The following is a 13359-nucleotide window of genomic DNA, read 5'->3' on the forward strand; positions in this document are numbered from 1 at the left end:
CATGTGAATTCCTGAATCTGAAGGAATTAGGTAACTTGCATAAGTCCTGAAAGTGGAAAGTCATCATTCAAAGGAAAAGCTTAAAGGGAAAGTTGGAACTGGAGAATTGATTCATGTTTACCATTTCTTGTCACTTTGCATCATGTAACTGGGTGAATGGTGGCCCTGTAAGGAATCCCTTTTTGCACTCTGCCTGCAGAAGCTGGATGAGCCGGATTCTTTGCAGGGCTGTGGCTTCAAGCGACAAATTCTATGTTTCTCCTGTTCCTTACTGCTGATTTCTCTGCAGAGGGTTAACAAAGGTGCCAGCAATTTCAGATATCTGGATCATAGCAATAGTACTAGCAATAGCACTTAGACTTATCTACCGCTTCACAATGCTTTTACAACCCTCTCTAAGCGGTTTCCAGAGTCAGCCTATTGCCCCCAACAATCTGGGTCCTCATTTTACCCACCTCGGAAGGAATGGAAGGTTGAGTCACCTTCAGCCTGGTGATTTTCAAACTGCCAAACTGCAGGCAATCGGCAGTCAGCAGAAGTAGCCTGCAATGCTGCATTCTAACCATTATGCCACCACGGCTCTTATGTGATTAGTAGATACTGAAATCCAACATCTACAGGGCCTCAAATTTTCTATGTGTAATATCACGAACGTAAGAAAGACCTATTTTGTTCCAGAAAGGATTCGGACCCTCCTCTTCCATCTTCAAACACCTCCTGTAGATAAAAACAATTCATCTTCTCCACGGAATTGGACTTTTTCTTTTAATGGAAGACTCTAGAGATGGAGTCAAAATTGGGTTTTATGCAGAGAAATCCTCAAAGTCCGCCCCTCACAAACAAAACTTTTTTTCAGGTTATAATGAGACATAAACAGAGAGATCTGGCCAGTTTTACATGAGAGAGAGTGGAGATCCTTATCAATAGTTGAAAGTCATAATTCAATTCAGCAAAATACAGTAGGGATACTGAGTATAAGTTCAAAAAAAATGTATAGTCGCAGTAACCTCAAAAAACCCCAAAGCAGTTGGATAATAAATAGAAACAAAATAGAGCAGTGACTCATTTTTAAATATTTGGGAGTGGTTTTCCATGCTTTGGAATGCAGTAATCCTTGACCTATGACCACTATTGAGCCCAAAATTTCTGTTGCTAAGCAAGACAGTTATTAAGTGAGTTTTACCCCATTTTATGACCTTTCTTGGCACAGTCGTTAAGTAAATCACAGCAGTTGTTCAGTTAGTAACATGGTTGTTAAGTGAATATGACTTCCCCATTGACTCTGCTAGTCAGAAGGTCAATAGATCAACAAAAGGTGATCGCATGATCTTGGGATGCCACAACCGTCATATATATGAGCCGTTTGCCAAGCTTCCAAATTTTGATCACATGACATGTATTATCAGAGTATGCAAACATTTATATAGTGTTTGCAAAAGTGTAGTCGGAACAAAGCAAGGAGCATCAGGACCCTTCATAATAACATCTCGAGTAAAACAGGGATGTGTACTCTACATTGACAGCATAAGCAAAGAAGCCAAATCCAAGCATGGAAATAATATCAACCAACTACTCTTTGCAGATGATTAGGCATTGATAGCACGTACAGCTAAGGAACTACAACAACATCTGATGGCCATGAACCACGAATGCCAGCATTCTTCCCTAATGGCCCGGTTCCAATAACTCTGAAGGGTGACTGACTCTCACTATGAAGGTTAGCAATGAATCAGAAACTAAAATGTTCTGGTCTCACCATAGATTTGCTTATGTCATCTGGTTCTGATCGGGCGAAAAGGACAGTTCTTCAAAGGTTGGATGAGATGGAATGTGAGATTGAAATTAGGACCCTGACCTTACAGCAGCAGAATTCTGACAGCAAAAGCTACAATGTGATCTACAAGCTGTTCATACCGGTCAGAGGTGTCAAACTCAAGGGCTGTGAGCCAAATTTGGTCTGTGCGATGCTTAGATCTGGCCCGCGGGGCCACCCTGGAAACAATGAAGGACCAGCCCGCAGTGCCTCTGCCAGCGGTCCTCCCACTGGCAGAGGATTGCAGGATGCCGTCACAGCCAAAAATGGAGCTCGGGACCCCATTTTCACTGGCAGAACACTTGGGCCTCCACAGATGCTCCCGACACGGGTGACATTGAGCTGGCCACGCCCATCCTGGCCACACCCATGCCGGCTCCCTGAGGTCAAACACAACCCTGATGCAGCCTTCAATGAAATCAAATTTGACACCCCTGATATAGGTTAGCAATCCTTAAGTTAAGGAAGGAGCTTTTTAGAGTTAGGTACCAGGTGTGTCCATCAGCTTCCCCGCAGAGTAGATTCACCAAGACCTAGAACACACCTGTCCTTGTGGCTCTGGATATAATCCAGAAACCATTCATCATGTTCTGCATTATTACAATGGGCAGATGTTCATCTTTGGACTACAATTTGGATACCAGGAACATAGGAGCCAAATTTTGTGTGGATACACAGCTCTCCTGGCACAAATATGAACATCTCTACGTTTGGAGTTCAGCCCTTTTTCTATTTTATTCATTTCATCTTTGGGTTGTATTGATTCCATTTTATTTCGACATGCTAGTCTTTGAACACAGGAATAAAAATGGCCTCGACTTGGTTACAATTTGAAGAGGCTCAAGAAAGAAATGAGTGTATCTAATTAGATACACTAATTTCGTTCAAGAAAGAAATTAGTGTATCTGCTTCCATAATGGAGGGATGTGTTCATTTTAAATGTCCTGAATAAGAAATAAGATTATAATTCAGATTTCTGAAGTGAGCTGTTTTGAAACGTTTTTGTTTGAAAGCGTTTGGAAAACATAATCAGTCTAGAATGCTATCACCCTGCCACAAAATGCAGGAAGATAGAATTTTGTGTTTTGTCACGGACTACAGATCTTGAATAACAACAAATCAAAGCTATCACTGATTGGAATCCAGAGTTGATTTATACCCCTGGGAGCTTTGCCACTCATTTAAATCCCATCTTAGCCATGTGGTCACTTCTGCAGTGAGGATATAATAGTACATGGAAAGATGACTAAAATATTTATGGGAAGTTTCAATACTTTCATGAATACTGAAGTGCACCGTTTAAATTAGAAATCTTCTGTTATCTTTCAAACCAAGAAAGCACCCGGTCCACTGGCGGTATTAGATAGGATACAGTACATAGTGATTACTGTGATTGAACTTCTATCCCTTGCTGCTCCCTTCTCCAGAGAATTCTGCATATTGTTTAATTTATATGGTTACCACAACAGTAAATGGAGCTGGCAGCATGAAATTGTTATAAAATCTAAACCAGGTATCCTTGTTTTTCTGGTTGAAGAAAAAAAAAAGGAAGCCATGGTTTCTTTGGTTAATTGTGTAATTTTAAATTTCTAGAATTAGGTCCCCTGCAAAATGTCCCCTTAATCTGTGGCAGGGTTCAACCATAGTGACCCCCAAAGGACAACAATTTGGCACTAGAAAACACAGATACTTCTTTGTGCACCTCTTCCAGGCAGCTAAGCACTTTTCTTCTAGGTACTCGCTTTTGAATTACTTTATTTAGTTACGGTATCTTTTTAAAAAGACTATTTTCATTTTATTTTGTTTTAGCTTTGCTTAATTTGTTAATGAAAATGATATTGAGCATGTAAGCATTGTGACATTACACACCTAAGAAAGAGACAAAGCTCACAGCACAAAACTACTTTGTGCTGTTTGACCAAAGTGGCATGATCCCGAGCCCATGAATGTGTGGTGGTATTGTAGAAGACATCTGCGTAGCAATGCAGCGAAGCCTCCATCATTGTCTGATCCTTCCCCATCTGAAATTAGGAATGGATCCAGAGCTTTCTTACCGAGTCAGCCAATCAGCTCCTTGGTGGAGTCTTTCAAGTATTTTCTACTTTTAATCATTCCATGTTTACTGGATTCTTGAGAGGGTTTTTTTTTGTTATTATTTTTTTTCAGAAACAATCCATTAGGAATGAATAAAGGGCATGCTGCACTTAATCTGTGTGAGCAAGATTATTCTTTTATAAACGGTGGAGGCAAAGAATATGGTTTAGATCAAAAGAGAGTTTTGTAATGTCAGGCTTTGTGGCTCTTAACAGGCCACTGACTAATTTAAATTTGCTCTCCTTTTCCCCACTGGCTGCAATCAATTCAAGACCCAAGGTATGAGTTCGAAAAGGGAGATAACTGTCCTTGATGGGACTTTAATGTAATTTACCTTTTCTATACCACTATTCCTTCCCATTTATCCTACACATCTGGGCTCCCTTATTTTTTGCTGTTGTTATTCTTCTGCTTCCTTTGCTGTTATATTTCTGTGATGATTTCCTCTTCCCCGCACAAGATAAACCTGAGATCGTCTTCCACTCTTACGTACTTTGAACAGTTTCTCACCTTTTTCATTTAGCTCAATCCCTCCTTGGCTTTGTCTGGCAGGGGAGGATGAGGTTTGTAGTCAGGATAACTAGAGGGCATCAAAGTGGGGAAGGCTGCTTTAGATCACAGCTAAATGATCTAAACAACTTTATTGTGGCATATGTTGTATTTTAATACCTCCTTCTCTGAGGCCAGTACCCAATCTATGTTCTTCCCTTTACAAAATGAGAAGATGGAAAGGAAAGACAGCTATGGTTTTTTTTTCTCCTTCTACTCTTAGAAATGCATCAATTTTATCTACTCTCATTAAAATACAATTATATAATAATTGGATGCTGTGCCACAGGAATGAATCATGAATTTTTAATTAAAAAAATAAGGGAAGAAAATGAAGCCATGGGAGATAATCCTGGACTGCAGAAAAGCAAAGGGGTTGAAGTTTTGTTAAATATTTCTAACTTGGGATGCCATTCTCATTCATGAAGTTACCCTATTTATAAATTTTAATTTATAAGAAAGGATATTCCTTGCCTTCCTGTGCTTCTGTTTCTTATTCCACAAAAGAAAAGAAGACGGAAGCTTAGAGGAAAAATACAGCTTTTTGGCTTGGTTCAAACAGCTGGTTCAGCCAAGGAAATAAAAGTCTGATTCAATTAATGCTTTGCTCTCATTGGTTTGCTGTCTAAATAATTGCATGCGTAGAATTGCTGTTCTTTATCTTCCATTAGGAATAATTCCATAATATTCCCAAATGGATCGCCTCCACGATTGAAACCTTAACACTCCGCACATCTTTCCTCTTTAATCCATACTTCATAAAGAACACGAAGAAGAGGCAGAATCTGAATCTTAACTTTTGTTGTTGTAAAGCAAAACACAAGTTCCATTGTATCTCGGGCACCACCTGTTCTCTCAATTTCTTTACTGATTTTTATACTTTTCTTCCCATTCCTCATTCTTGGGATGATTTGCTGGTCAGTATGCAATTCTCTCTCTCTCTCTCTCTCTCTCTTTCCATCTTTCCAATGCTGATCGCAGCTTCCCTGGATTTCAGTGTAAAATTGTGGCAGGAAACCTGGGTGAAAAGACTCCGGTTTTTTATTTTAAAAAATTAAATTGCGGGGGGAAGCACACTTTTCCCCCCTCTGCCTTTTGTTTGCATAAATTGATGCCATTTCTAAAGCTCTGAGCCCAGTGGACAAACACACTGTTTCTTTGAGTTTTTTTTTAGCTGTAGACAATCTGCGCAAACAGGAACAAAAACAAACAGGAGGCTACAGTTTTTGTTAAAAAAGGAGACTTTACAGCAGAATTGAAGCTGTCATTCACACATCAACACAGGCGTTTTTGTTATAGACAATCAAGCCCCAAAGTGAATCCAACGGACACCACGCACCAAAAGCATCAAATGTTAACCCCTCACATTGGACAAGTCCATCCTCCCCACCCGCCCCACCCCACCAATTCAAATCTGGAAGGAAAATATCTTGAAAGAGACCAAAAGTTTTTTGTTTTTTGTTTACAATTAAACTTTAAGACCAATTTGTCTCTCTCCCTCCCCTCCTTAAAACAAAGCATCAAAGCTGGAAATGTGTAGCTGGTGGCATGTACAGTTATATACAGAACATCAAATGACATTCAAGAGCTTCCCCATCTCTGTCCCTTTTCCACTTTACCCCCGTTCCCATGGCAGGGGGACCACCACTTTCTCCGCTGCAGGTCGAGATCGCTGCTCTTCCCCACCTGTCCGGAGAGCGAGGAAAATGGCTGTAAAACCCTCTCCCACGCCCAGTCCAAAGTCACGGCAGTTGGCTTCGGATAGAGTCCTGCTACTATCGTCCCGTCGGTGGGGGGGGGGGGGGAAGGGTCGCTTGTCCCTCGCCTGCCAGGACTTGCTTCCACGGCCGGGAAAGGCGTTGGTAGCAGCCAAAGGTCCCCTCGCGAGTCCGGAGAGGCCAAGCGGGCCGGTGGGCGGCGCCGGGGTCAGTAGGGGCCCACGGCCACCGCCTCCACCTCTTTGGACGGCCTCCGCTCCTTCACCAGGAAGTTGATCATGCCTTCGGACTTGATGAGCAGGTTGCAGCCAAGGAAGAAAATGCCGAAGACGACGGTGAGCGACAGGACGCACATGACGGCGATCTGGACCACCCGCATGATGTACAGGCTCCGCTCGTCCGGCGCCGTCACCACGAAGCCGTCGTCGGTCACCACGGACATGGGCGTGAAGGACTGGAGCGCTCGCTCCAGAGAGCCGGTGCCGTTGGCCAGCAGCAGCCCCAGCACCTCCGTCTGGTTGCCCAGCGTGGAGTTCATGGCTCCGGCGTCGGCAGGGAGACGGGGCGGCGGGCACCGGCGACGGAGCAGGAGAGCGGCGCGGCTTCCTTGGAGATGTGCCCGGCGCCCAGCGAGCCTCATGCGGCAGCTGCGGTGGAGCCCCTTTTTGAGGACGGCAACCTGTGGCGCGCAAGCTGACCGAGGGGGCTGGGAATCCCCGGCAAGCGGCGCGCTCCTTTGCCCGGCTCCTGTCGAGGATCCGGCTTCTCCGCCAGAAGCGGGGCTGCTGCTGCTGCTGGGAAGGGAGCCCGGGACAAGTCCAGAAGCTGCCCCTGCGCTTCCCACCGCCTTGCCTCAAGGCGCTTAGCCGTCAAGGAAAAAGTGAAAGGGGAGCAAAGGAGCGCAGCGCAGCCAGGCAGCCAGAAGGTGTAGCAGCCGCCAGCCTCGCGCCTCCGAGCGGCTCTTTTGATACAACAGGAGACGGGCGGGTACAAAGAGTCCCGAACTCCCTCCCCGCTCCCCCCCCCCGCCCCCGGCAGCGTGGCCTGGAAAAGAACCGGCAGCCACACACGCTTCGCTCCGCCTCGCCATCGGGGGCGCCGGGCGGGGCAGGAGGAGGGGGAGGGGGGAGAGGGAGGGAGGATGAAATCCTGAGTTTCGTTTTAGTTGTTCGTTATCTCGGATTTTTTTTTCTGAAAGGGAAACAAAAGGGAAATGCTTTGATATAATCCGACGACCGTGATTGCAGTTTCATCAACAGTGAGGCAGCGCTCCCCCAAAAGCTGATAGGTCAACTTTAAGGATAATACACCGGTTATTCGAAACGAGGAAGCGTTCAGTTTCCTGCTTTGTCTGTCTGCTGTTGTATATATGTGCTCCAAGTTGCTTAGTTGTATAATTTCAGAATCCCTATTTCTCCTCTCTCCCTCTCCCTCTGTGTATTATATTATATTATATTATATTATATTATATTATATTATATTATATTATATTATATTATATTATATTATATTATATTAGAGTAGAGTAGAGTAGAGTAGAGTAGAGTCGAATAGAATAGAATAGAATAGAATTCTTTATTGGCCAAGTATTAAGAAATACTGTCTCACTGATTTGTAAAATCTCTCTCCCTACCAGATGCAACATCTTGGCAGAAAATGTGTCCATTCTCTCCCTCTCCCTCTCCCTCCCCCCCTCTCTCCCTCCCCCCCTTCCCTCTGTGTATTCTATTTAGAATAGAATAGAATAGAATAGAATAGAATTCTTTATTGGCCAAGTATTAAGAAATACTGTCTCACTGATTTGTAAAATCTCTCTCCCTACCAGATGCAACATCTTGGCAGAAAATGTGTCCATTCTCTCCCTCTCCCTCTCCCCCCTCCCCCCTCTCCCTCCCCCCCTTCCCTCTGTGTATTCTATTTAGAATAGAATAGAATAGAATAGAATAAAATGGAATGGAATGGAATGGAATGGAATAGAATTCTTTATTGGCCAAGTATTAAGAAATAGCATCTCACTGATTTGTAAAATATCTCTCTGTCAGATGCAACATCTTGGCAGAAAATGTGTCCATTCTCTCCCTCTCCTTCTCCCTCTCCCCCCTCTCCCCTCTCTCCCCTCTCCCTCCCTCCTTCTGTGTATTCTATTAGAATAGAATAGAATTCTTTATTGGCCAAGTATTAAGAAATACTGTCTCACTGATTTTTAAAATCTCTCTCCCTATCAGATGCAACATCTTGGCAGAAAATGTGTCCATTCTCTCCCTCTCCCCCCCTCCCTCTCTCTCTCTCTCTCTCTCTCTGTATTCTATTAATAGAATAGAATAGAATAGAATTGAATTGAATTGAATTGAATTGAATTCTTTATTGGCCAAGTATTAAGAAATAGTATCTCACTGATTTGTAAAATATCTCTCTGTCAGATGCAACATCTTGGCAGAAAATGTGTCCGTTGTCTGTTGAATTTTCAAATTTGGGTCCAGCAGAAAGCAGTCTAACAGAAGTACATGTTGTCAATATATCAAAATTTGACCTAAGGAATCAGGAGCACATGCTTATACAGAAAAAAAAGACACATACGGAGCAACAGATAGGATTCTAAAAATAAGGAAAATAAAGTGTAAAAATCCAATTTAGCTATTAAATTGAGGGGAGAAGGATATTAAGTTAGATAATGAAAGGGAAAGCTATATTGGCAGGAGCAGATACGTTTTGGAACCATTTTTCATCCAGTAAGGTTGATGAAATGTAAGATTTATTTATTAAATTTATTTGCTGCACGTCTCACCGCAAGGCAACTTTATGTGAAGATTTATTTCACATAATAGCATGCAGAGTTGTCTCTCAACTTGATTCCCCAAGGGAGCTGAAATAAAATAATAAAACAAGTAAAAAAATAAAAAAATAAAATTATGCTGAAAAAAATATTATTTGTAGCCAAATCACACTTGGCCAAATAAAGCTACTCTGTTCTGTTCTGTTTTCTATTCAAATAAGCAACAGCTTCCTCAGCTTTTGCAAAGCTTGAATACTAGTGACGGAATATGGATGCCATCATACCATTTCCTTAGCAATGCTAAGGAATTAATTTGCCATTGCTGCCACCTGTTTCCTTGTTTTTATACTTTTACTCCCCTCTTTAGCCCACAACCTTTTTATACCCAGAAGGTCCCTATCCAACTCTTGTTAGCTAATAACACCAAAAAAAAAAAAAAAAAAAAAAGCCCGCTTCTGCCATCTGCTGAGGAAACAAAAGCATTACAGAGTGATTGTTCTTTTAATGTCTTCTAATTAACAAACATGGTGAGTCCCCTCTATTAAGATATATAAATATTTTCCCCAAAACACACATAAAAAGTCAAGTATTCTTACAGTGAAATATGGATGGCATTTAATTCAATATGTTTATCAGCTAGATCAGGCTGGCTGAGGAATTCTGGGAGTTGAAGTTGCTGGATCTGGACACTCCTGAGCTAGATGACTTGTAAGAAAGTACATTCAAATAAACTGGGATTAAACTGGTGTGGGATTGTAATGATGATTTCTTTAAAAAAAAGAAAAAAATGGAAGATCCGGAAAGTTTTTTTTAAAATAAATATACAGGTAGTCCTCGAATTATCATCACAATTGAGCCCAACATTTCTGTTGCTAGGTGAGACATTTGTTAAGTGAGTTTTGCCCCATTTTATAACTTTTCTGGTCACATTTATTAAGTGAATCACCACTGTTGTTAAGTGAATAACATGCTTGTTAAGTGAATGTGGCTTCCCCATGGATTTGGCTTGTCAGAGGGTCGCAAAAATTGATCATATGACCCCAGGACGCTGCAACCGTCATAAATATGAGCCAGTTGGTAATCGGCTGAATTTTGATTGCATGACCACGGAGGGATGCTGTAATGGTTGCAAGTGTGTAAAATGGTTATAAATCCCCCTTTTTTCAGTGCTGTTGCAACTTTGAATAGTCACTAAATGAACTGTTGTAAGTCAAGAACTACCTGTACTGGTTTGTGACCACAGACAAGCAGTGGCTTAAGATGTATAAAATGTGAAGGTTTGCGTATTTTAAGAGAGAGGTAGAAATTGAAAAAAAAAAAACCATCCAAAGAATAGTCTATGACTGTTAAAAGCCAGCATAGTAGAGCAGGTCATAAAGTAGCAGGTTACAGGATGTGCTTTTTTTGATCCACCTGTCTAATTTGGAGACATGATGCAAGTGGAAAGCAAGGAGAAAATACCCCAGATGTTGTAACTCGATCTAAACGTTTTCTCCCCATTTCATTTAGTTTGTTGGTTGTAAAGTCAGATGCCAGATGCTCCCATGTCTTTTCAAACAACACCTGCTCTACCCATCTGCAACCAGGTAACTTTAGTGAGAGCAGTGTGTAAAATTTCCAATCAAGCAGCCCGATGAATTAAAGGCCAGAAATTGAATTAAATAGGGAGAGGACCAGGGGAATAACTAATTCCTGGTGCCAGTTCATCCAAAAGAGAAAGGACAAGGAAATGTCGACAAAATGACATCTGTTTTATTTCAGTGTTTTCTACTGAACATGCGCACACGCACACACAGAGAGACACAATAATGTGTACATTCATCAATGCTGTTACATTAATACAGTAATGTTACTTACGTACAATATGTAATCATGCAAAGTATATCTTGCATAAGGATATTTCATAAATACAGTAGAGGCAGTCTTCAGCCTACAACGGTTCCGTTTAGGGATCGTTCAGTGGCACCGAAAAAAGTAACTTATGACCGTTTTTCACAATTACGACTGTTGCAGACTCCCCATGGTCACGTGATCAAAATTCAGATACTTCACTATTGACTCATATTTATGACGCTTGCAGTGTCCTGGGGTCATCGGATCACCTTTTGCAACCTTCTGACAAGCAAAGCCAATGGGGAAGCCAGATTCACTTAACAACCGTGTCCCTAACTTAAATACTGCAGTGATTCACTTTAACTATTGTGGCAAGAAAGGTCATAAAATGGGACAAAACATCTGTCACTTAACAACATAACGTTTGGGCTCAGTTGTGGGGCATAAGTCAAGGAGGCAATATGGTGCTGTCAGCAAAAATTTCATCAAAGAATACTGACATAACATCATAGGTAAAGGTTCCCCTTGCACATGTATGCTACTCATTCCTGACTCTAGGGGGCAGTGCCCATCTCCGTTTCAAAGCTGAAAAGCCAACATTTACTGAAGACATCTCTGTGGTTATGTGGCCGGCATGACTTAAACACCGAAGGAGCACGGAACGCTGTTACCTTCCCACCAAAGGTGGTTCCTATTTTTCTACTTGTATTTTTACATGCTTTCAAACTGCTAGGTTAGCAGAAGCTGTGACAAGTAACGGGAACTCACTTTGTTACGCGGTGCTAGGGATTCAAACCGCCAAACTGCTGACCTTTCTGATCGACAAGCTCAGCATCTTAGCCATTGAGCCACCACTTCCCTTTAACATCATAACATAACTTAAGCTCAATTTCTGGTGATTTCATGAACACGGAAATATAGTATTCTTGGCAGCAGTACAGAAGAGGTTTCCCATGGTCTTCTTAGCTATTATTCAAATGCGGTTGTACATATTAGAAATCCAAGAATCTATTTCATTAGCTAAATAAACGAATGCATTTACCTTTCTTCTTTGGCAATTTCTCTCTGTTAAAGCAATATACCTCTGAGATGTCAGGATGAAATTGGAGCAGCTTTTGAATTTGACAGAATTAGACCTTTAAGATGGGCAAACTTTTACACACAGCATGCTGGCTGGGGAATTCTGGGAATTGAACTTCACACATCTAACGTAAGGTTTGCCAAGTTTGGGGGGGGGGGGGAAACATTGTAGAGTATTACTATGGAATCTTGAAAGGCTGTCAGGGTTCCCTTCTGCCCCTGTTATGCACCAGAGATTCAAGGCAGCTTATTTTGAGAAGCTTTCTCCTTCTCTGGGCCTCAGTTTACATTCTTCTTCCCTTAAGGGCACCTGCATGCATTCATTCAGATTATCTCCATGTTGCTCTGTACTCAAACATATTAGATTCCCTCTCCTTCCCTGCCCCCAACTTTAGGGATATATGTGGTATTTTGGTTAAACATCACTAGGAAAGAGCTGCTAATTGCATGTATTTCCCATTAGGAAAGGAAGAAATAAAAGTGGTTTAAAACCAATTTCTTAAAAAAAAATTCCTGCAACAGTTCATTTTCCATTTTCATTTTTTTTAATGAACTTGTAGGCCATCTTAATCACCGGGGTAGTTCTAGGCAACGTGGTAAGTTACAGGAAGAGACAATTTTTCAAATTTTCAGAATGATCACTGCAGGCTTAGGAGCAAGAACTGCAGGGAAGGAGGTGGGGCGGCGGCGGGGGGGGGAGTATGGATCTTTCCTCCCACCACAAAAAAAGACAACCAGCAAAGAGAAAGGGTGCTAAACAACAGGGAAACATTTAAAAGCCTAGACAAATCCACTGAGATAATAATGCAAATTTAAGGCAGAGCTGCTCCTACCTCCTGCAAGCAGAATATCATTTGAGCAAAAGAAAAGAGATGAAAGACAGAGCATATTCTAGGGCATGCAGTGACATCTAGTGTGTGTAATGCACAATAGGCATCAGAGACGGTCTCTGTTGTGTATATCTTCACTGAATTCGAAACTTCTAAAAGGAAAGCATGCCTAAGGAGCTCCAACCATTTCTTACTCTGAAAATCCAAACAAGACTGCTAATGGCCATGGATTGATGCCAAAAGTTAATTTTTGTTTGAAAGAGTCTTTTCACAAATGTAAATGTGCTGCCTCAGAGAAACTCTAATGTTCTACCTCAGGGCAGAGGTGGTATTTCAGCCAGTTCTGGCAGGTCCTGGAGAATCAGTAGTGGAAATTTTGAGTAGTTTGAAGAACTGACAAATAGGCTGGCCCCGCCCCCGCTGCCTCGCAGCCTCCCAGCTGATCTTCTTTGGTTGCCCTGAACAGGAGAATGAAGCTGGAAAGCAGGTTAGTGGGGTGTGGAGGGAATGGGGATTTTGCAGTATCCTTCCCTTGCCACGCCCACAAAGCCACGCCCACAGAGCTGGTAGTAAAAAAAATTGAATCCCACCACTGCACCAGGGGTGTCAAACATGTGGCCTACAGGCTGGATGCATCACACACTGGCCAAGCCCACCCCTTTTTTAGTG

At 42.2% G+C, this 13359-nt stretch overlaps 1 protein-coding gene and 1 long non-coding RNA gene across 2 annotated transcripts in view; both read right to left on the reverse strand.

Moving 5' to 3' along the window:
• The window catches only part of LOC309384912, a 683650-nt gene that overhangs the window by 629772 nt on the left and 40519 nt on the right, over positions 1 to 13359 (reverse strand). The window lies entirely within an intron of this gene.
• RPRM (reprimo, TP53 dependent G2 arrest mediator homolog) lies at positions 5496 to 7186 on the reverse strand. Its single transcript, XM_081933900.1, has one exon. The coding sequence runs from the start codon at positions 6812 to 6814 to the stop codon at positions 6383 to 6385; it is 432 nt and encodes a 143-aa protein (XP_081790026.1). The 5' UTR covers positions 6815 to 7186; the 3' UTR covers positions 5496 to 6382.

This window comes from Natrix helvetica, assembly GCF_964273705.1.
Source record: "Natrix helvetica genome assembly, chromosome: 1".
NCBI classification, from domain to species: domain Eukaryota; kingdom Metazoa; phylum Chordata; class Lepidosauria; order Squamata; family Natricidae; genus Natrix; species Natrix helvetica.

Bases quoted from the DNA above. Each gene is read 5' to 3' on its own strand.
- RPRM (XM_081933900.1), bottom strand. From the start codon at position 6,814: ATGAGGCTCGCTGGGCGCCGGGCACATCTCCAAGGAAGCCGCGCCGCT.